Genomic DNA, 6,876 nt, shown 5'->3' on the forward strand with positions numbered 1-6,876 from the left:
CAATTGCTTCTTCCATATCCTCTTCCCAGGGCACTGTAAGTTCTGGCATGGTCAGCTGTTTTGTCTCTTCAGAGTAGATGATGATCTTGTGTAAACCTCAGCCGTTTGTTCAGATTGATGTGTAAGTGTCAGTCGTAGGCCACAGAGAGAAGACTTAGATCCTCAGTTTTGATTTTGGGTAGGGTTTCTTTCCAGCTTTCATAAAGGGATCTTCTTTATGGTGATGGTAAATGCTTTATGATGGTAAATGCCAGACTGGCTGCTCAAATATATTTAGTCTGGTTTTCTGGTCTAACTAAAACATAACAAGAAAAAATCAATTAGATGTAGCATGAGTTTTATACATGGGAAATAAACAGTTTAAATAAAGGTACAAAAAAAAACTTGCTCGCAGTAGTGAAATTTTATTTAAGCAGAATAGTTGATTACAAAAATTCAATTTTAAATTTTTCAGTTTAATCAATTTTTCATTAACTAAAAACGTTAAACACTGTAACCTAAAATCATATATATCTTGATTAAGAGGATTTTACTTTTTCAGTTATTCCAGCAAAAAACGTTTTCCTTTGGGCACATTTGGAAACACATCTTTATAATTTTATTAAAAACTACATTAGGGGGAGTGAAGAAGGGGAGACTTCCTAGAAACTCCTGAGAATATTGTCGTCATATTGGTTCCTGATAAGATTGTCAAGTTTTCACCTCATCACATTAAACCATCTCACATAGTATTAGCCTGACACACACTGACAAAGCGTTCCTGTTTGACTTTCCACTTTTTATATCGATATTTAAAGTTAGGTAAGAAAACAGCGCTTCCTTGTGGTCACTCGGTAGCACTACAGCTTAAACGAACACCTGCTGCAAACTGCTCCTTTTAACCAACAAGAACAACAAAGGAAGGAAAGGAAAGGAACGCATGTTGTGTCAAGTGATCACGTGACAGGGTGAGGCAAGGCGGTAATGACCCAACCTCTTTAGGCCAAACAGCAAAAGCAAAGATTGAAGAAATACAATGTAAAAGAAACTGCGTACAATATGTATATACTGCAGTGCGTGCCATGATATTGATATAAGGCAAGTCTGGCTGTCAGAGCAGGCCGTATGTACCAAACTTTATAATGTCAACTGAAGTCTGTCATTATAGGCTGTTCAAAGGTCACACTGACTGTGGCTCTGAGCAGGCAGTTGACACACCTTGAGTTGCAGCCTCTGTGTCGGTATCTGCTGGCAGCAGAGACCTGCCCTGCCCTGTAGGAGCACAGAACAGAGTGTTGCAATCCAATGAGATTCCGGTGGGCGGGGCTACAGCGTGGTTCCTCATTCATTATTTAATTTGGCAAATATGTTTTTCTCGTTGTGTCAGTCGGAAGAAAGGTCTAACAGGGCAGAAGACTATTGTACAGGTAACAGACTAAGATTTTTGTTTTAAATTGAGAATAGACGCGTGACCTATAAAGACGCTGTCACACCTTTGCTACAAGTCTTACATTTGATCAGGTCAGTCACTTTTTGATTCAGGTGCCTCATGTTGTATCATTTACAAAGTGAAAACTTTTGTTTCTTTATGACCTTCCCAGGAAGTGTTCCTACACAGACGACCACAAAGTATCAATATGACAGGTGAGCATTTCAATGCTACAAGCTTCTTTTGAAATATAGAAGAGAGAATATTCATGCAAACAAAAAGCGAAACAAACTGTAAAACAAAGCCAACAGGGTGACATTAATCATCCACTTAACTTTCCTTTTGATTTGACTGTCATGCAGATGATAATTATAGTAAATATCATTCAAACTGACCTGCATAAATCTATAAAAGTGCGTCATATGCGTGAATGGATATCCAACAGTTTTCCTCCAAATTACCTGTGCTGGATTTTTTTTAGGTGCAGCTCAATGAAAATAAACAAGAAATCATAGCTGCATGAAGGTTATTGAGGCTGGATTTTGCTGTGTCGCAGAAGATATACAGTTTATAGAGAGACAGCAGCATTCATGTCAAGACACCTTATTTAGGCAGTGTTTAAATAACTATAGTATAATACATTTCTGCCTCTACGCCAGACACACTCATTCTGCCTTATTTGCAGAATGTGTGTGGAGAATAGAGCTGTTCCACATGGCTTCTGGTCTTTCAACAGTCTTTCTCCATCTTTCTCCGCCCGTAACCCAGCTGTTGACAACTATCAGGAGTCTGAGTGTATGGAAAAATGGCTGCTTGACCCCAGCACTAGCAGGACTTATAGCTCTATGGTTTAACAAAAAAGAATATTGCAGTATTTAAATAAGCTGTAAAGCAAGATTTGCATTATTACACTGCATTATTATTTTGTAATTTTTGCACTGGTTATTTACGAATGTGCTTTTTGATAATGTGCACAGAGAACCAAAGAGAGAATGATGCCACCATTGGAAGGTAAACACTATTAGCTGGAAAATCTTACTTTATTCTGGTACCAAACATTTAGAATGTTGCCTGCATTTACTGCAAATTGTTTACTCTAAAAACAGCTCCTCGGATGGTGCAGAGGAGTACCAGATGAACAACAAACGAAGAGGTCTTGCACTCATTTTTAACCAGGAAGACTTCTTCTGGCGCCTGGACCTGAAAGAGAGGCCTGGAACCAATGTTGATCGTGACAACTTGGAGAAAAGGTACAACTTCGTAGCTATCTGCTGAAGAACGAGGAAACCTGTTTTTGGCACAGCTTCATGCTCAAGAGCATGCCAGCACGTGTTTAGAGTTGTTGATCATTTCTGTGGTAAAACTGAATATTTTTCTTTACTAGTATCGCCCCAGGGCTGCAATCTTTCACCTCTGTGCCCCAGCGAGTGCCAAAGACAATATGTCATGTGCTATATTTTTATTTTTAAGTTCACAGAGAACTTGGTGATTGTTTTTCTTCTTAATAGTGATGACCCTGATCACAATCCCCACTACAGAGTGTGATCGTGGCCCTATAGAGGTTGATTTCACAGTGGTCCTAGTTGTTCTCACTGTATCAACAACTGAAGATAGGGTTGTGGATTTTAGAAAGAATCCTATGACCGTCTCTGCTGTGGTGGTAATAGATGATGCCGTGGAGTGTCTGTACCAGCAGAAATGCTGTTGCAATATAACTTATAGGACTCTGAAAAAGGTCCAATCAATCCTGATCCGAGCAGATCCTTGTCTAAGGAATTTATATTGCCAATAAAGAATAATAAAGATATTTTTGATCATTGGTCTGCTAAACTAATCAACTCATTTTCACTTTCTGTTCAGACTGAAGGATCTAAACTTTGAAGTGAAATGTCACAATAACCTCAAGGTGGAGGAGGTCCTAGAAAAAATCGGCAAAGGTACCCACATAATCATTTGTAACTCTCTAATGACTAGCATGCATCCAAGATGGACATAAAAATCATCACCGTAATCTGATTTCTTACATAATTCATTCTTTGCTATGCTGCAAAGATATCTGTGTCAAATCCAACTTTCGCTGCAAGTTTAACAAGTACTTGTTGTCCCACAAGCTGCGGAGGAAGATCACTCAGATGCTGATTGCTTTTTGCTCGCCTTCCTGAGTCATGGAGAAGATAACCACGTTTATTGCCACGATGGAAAAATCAGTATCCAGGAGATCACGTCCATGTTCAAAGGGGACAAGTGCCAGAACCTTGTCGGAAAACCAAAGATCTTCATAATACAGGTACAAAAAACAAAAACCCATACGAGTCCATCAGATTAACCTGATGTAGCCATTTTTTAAAGATTCAGCAGGTTGAATCATTCCAACTCATAACGTAGTCATGAGTGTCAGTCTCAGTCTGGATGTTTTGCTGTGTTGCCTTCTTTGTGATGAGAGTTGGGTAAACAAAACTGTCTCATATGTGAATGAGAAATGAGTTCCACCACTGCTGACATCGCCAAACTTGACAATGTGGCTGAGCAGTTATAAGAGAGTAGAGAGTACAGCAGGGGGCTTAAAACACACCCCTGAGGAGAGCCAGTGTTGAGGATGATGGGGAAGGAGGTGTAGGAGGAAGTGAAGTCTGTCAGTCTGTCTTCTGTTTGTCAGAAAGTCCAACAACCAGTTAATTTAATTTAATTCAACTGGAAACCAATGTTCATCTCCCATCTCCAGGCATGTCGTGGAAAAGAGTTTGATGTGTCAGTTACAGTGACCCCTGCTTCTACGATGGAGTCTGAAGAAAAGGTGTTCATGGATGCCAGCACCATACAGACCCTCCCTGCTGGGGCTGATTTCATCATGTGCTATTCTGTGGCTCAGGGTGAGTCTTCTGGCATTTGACTGAACCTTTTTATTTTTATTTTGACTGAGAGGAAATATCAAAGACACAAAGCAGAGTGTTTTTTTCCATTAGGTAGAAATGTGATGTTAGTATTATTTTAAAGGCTAGACTTCTGACAAATCTTTCCCTGCTTTGGTAATGCTCTGAGTGTGTCACCGTCACTACAGTGTCACAAACTATCCAACTCTTGCTATACACTGTTTGTTTATATGTGCTTGTAAGCTCATTTATTAGTGAGCAAGAGCTGAACAAATGCCTCAATAGCATTTTATTTCTTAAGTGAAACCATAAGAGTCAGCTTTAATAAATCTTGGTATAAAATTTTAATATTTCATAGACCTCAGAAAATCTGTCCTCTTTACTTTTACCTCAACATCCATGTTCATTTTTGCCATTTTGCTGTTGTCATTATTCGTTAGGCTACTACTCCTTCCGGGAGAAGGACAACGGTTCGTGGTATATCCAGGATCTCTGTCAGCTGCTTCAAAAGTATGGTGATAGCCTTGAGTTCACAGAGTTACTCACGCGGGTCAACAGAAAAGTGTCACTGAGGAATATTCCAACATGTTCCCCAAAATTTATCGGGAAGAAGCAAATGCCTTGTTTTGCTTCAATGCTCACCAAGAAACTTTACTTCCGACCAAAAAAGTAACTATGACACACCTCAGTCTCAAAATGATCTGGTTTATATTTGTTTTTCAACTATTTTGTTCTGTGTCCCTATTCCTTTTAAGCTTTAGTGCTTGAATTGCTTTAAAATTGCATGCTGATTATGAACCACAGTCTTTGTAAAACTACTGTACTGAAATGACTCTAGAAGCAACAGAATGATGCTTTCATGCACAGAAATGCATTCATTTTGCCTTATTTTATATCACGTTCAGAACAGTTTACAGTGGAACCTTCCACCAAAAAGTCAGGGAGTCTTGGCTGTTGAGTCAGTTTCGACTTTGTCTTTGAGACAGTTATTTTTCAGGCGAGAGGCAGGTGACGAGACAGCTTAGCAATCAGGAAACAAGATAATGTAACGATGAAACTAATGTACACATTAGTTTCATTGTTACATATCTCGCCGTTAGCCTCAGGGATCCGGTAACATTAACAAACTGTCTAAACATTACATAATCATAGTGTTTCCTCAAGCTTACTACTTAAAAAAGGGGAATTTCTGTTCTGTCAATGGTTTTTGGTACATTCATCAATGTGTATTTGCATTTACACACTGACAGTGTATTTTTTTGCATTACTTTAATGATTTTATGGATTTTACTTACTGCTTTGCCCTCAATAAAATTTCTAACTTTATTAGTTTTGTTGCATTAAGTGTGTGTGTGTGTGTGTATTCTCTTATTTGTCCTGAAATGGTTTAGAAGCAGGTTAAATCAAAACGAAACTGATTTACAGTAAAGAAGTTTTATTACTTTACAGCACCTTGCAAGATAAAATCACAAGTGCTCCACATCAAATACAAACAACAAAACAGGAAGGAGACATTACTACAAAATAAAGCAAAATGCCACCAAAGTGTCAGTTCAAAATATGAGTGTCTCCCACGTCGAAACCACCGAGGTGACTTGGGAAACAGTCTGTGCTTGTCATACTCAGTATGAGATAAATGCCAGTAGCCAGTATGTTATGTGTTTTACTTCCTTCTTTTCCCAGTGTTTGCACTGAGTAAGAAGTCAACAGGCACGTTCTGTCTGTCATTAGATTTAGATTTTAATAACAGGCCAATCTGACTTGTGATTTAATCTTTAGCAAAGTCACAAATCTATACAACTTGAATCATCCACAAAGACACTTTTCATGTCTTTATTGTGATTTAAACACTGAGTAAGAATTCATGATCGATAGTAAAAAGGTAAGTGTCCTCTTGACTTTTCCAAAGGTTAGTTTTTCAGGGGAGGCTGTGAAACAGAACTCTATGATTACAGCAAAATGTTATGTTTACTGACAGTTACACAATGGAAAAGAAGAAAAAAACAACCTCAGGTTTTGCATACCTGACTCACATTTTTTTCCTTTAACAGGAAGTAATGAAAAAGTCACACTGATGCTATGCAGGATCATGTTCCACTTTTTTTTTTTTAAAGTTTGCTTGTAGGCTTCTTTGCTTAGAAAGAAATGAACAGTCTCTTATTTTAATGGCAGTTTCAGTTCAATGGGGAGACAGAATATCAATGAAATGTCATTTACCTATCACTGAGTGATGTAAATATTCTGCTTTCCATAGATGGGTTGTGTACTGTCACACAACTGCCAGTCAACTAAACACAGCAGAGCATGGAGGAGGGGGCGGAGCAAAGCGTGCCTGCATGAGAGGTGGGGTGTTTGGACAGACCTGTGTTCAAATGAACGGGAGCAATAAAATGAACCTAGAGGAGAGAATCAAAGTAACAGTCTTTTTGTGCTAGTATCAATCTCATACCAGTACCAGTGTTGGTATTGATGCTATTAATATTTACATTGGTCCACCCACAGTGTTACAGATTGTCTAGGTGATCCCTGCTGGGATGCAAGCACGTCTCCTCTCTGAGATGTTTACAATCCATGACATGAACATGCATAACAAAATAA

General features: G+C 38.7%; 1 protein-coding gene across 2 annotated transcripts; it reads left to right on the forward strand.

The window, feature by feature from the left end:
• Nucleotides 1–1,278: 1,278 nt before the first annotated feature.
• Nucleotides 1,279–5,604, forward strand: LOC100703829 (caspase-6). 2 transcript variants are annotated; one of them, XM_003452221.5, is made up of 8 exons: nucleotides 1,279–1,406; nucleotides 1,581–1,623; nucleotides 2,386–2,419; nucleotides 2,515–2,658; nucleotides 3,269–3,345; nucleotides 3,520–3,695; nucleotides 4,131–4,278; nucleotides 4,719–5,604. In XM_003452221.5, the coding sequence occupies exons 2-8, from the start codon at nucleotides 1,617–1,619 to the stop codon at nucleotides 4,949–4,951; spliced, it is 819 nt and encodes a 272-aa protein (XP_003452269.1). In that variant the 5' UTR covers nucleotides 1,279–1,406; nucleotides 1,581–1,616; the 3' UTR covers nucleotides 4,952–5,604. The 2 variants fall into 2 exon arrangements, with proteins under 2 accessions (XP_003452269.1, XP_019215520.1); XM_019359975.1 differs by having other exon boundaries at nucleotides 1,353–1,500.
• The last annotated feature ends 1,272 nt before the right edge of the window (nucleotides 5,605–6,876 follow it).

The sequence above is a fragment of the Oreochromis niloticus genome, linkage group LG6 (assembly GCF_001858045.2).
Source record: "Oreochromis niloticus isolate F11D_XX linkage group LG6, O_niloticus_UMD_NMBU, whole genome shotgun sequence".
NCBI lineage: Eukaryota > Metazoa > Chordata > Actinopteri > Cichliformes > Cichlidae > Oreochromis > Oreochromis niloticus.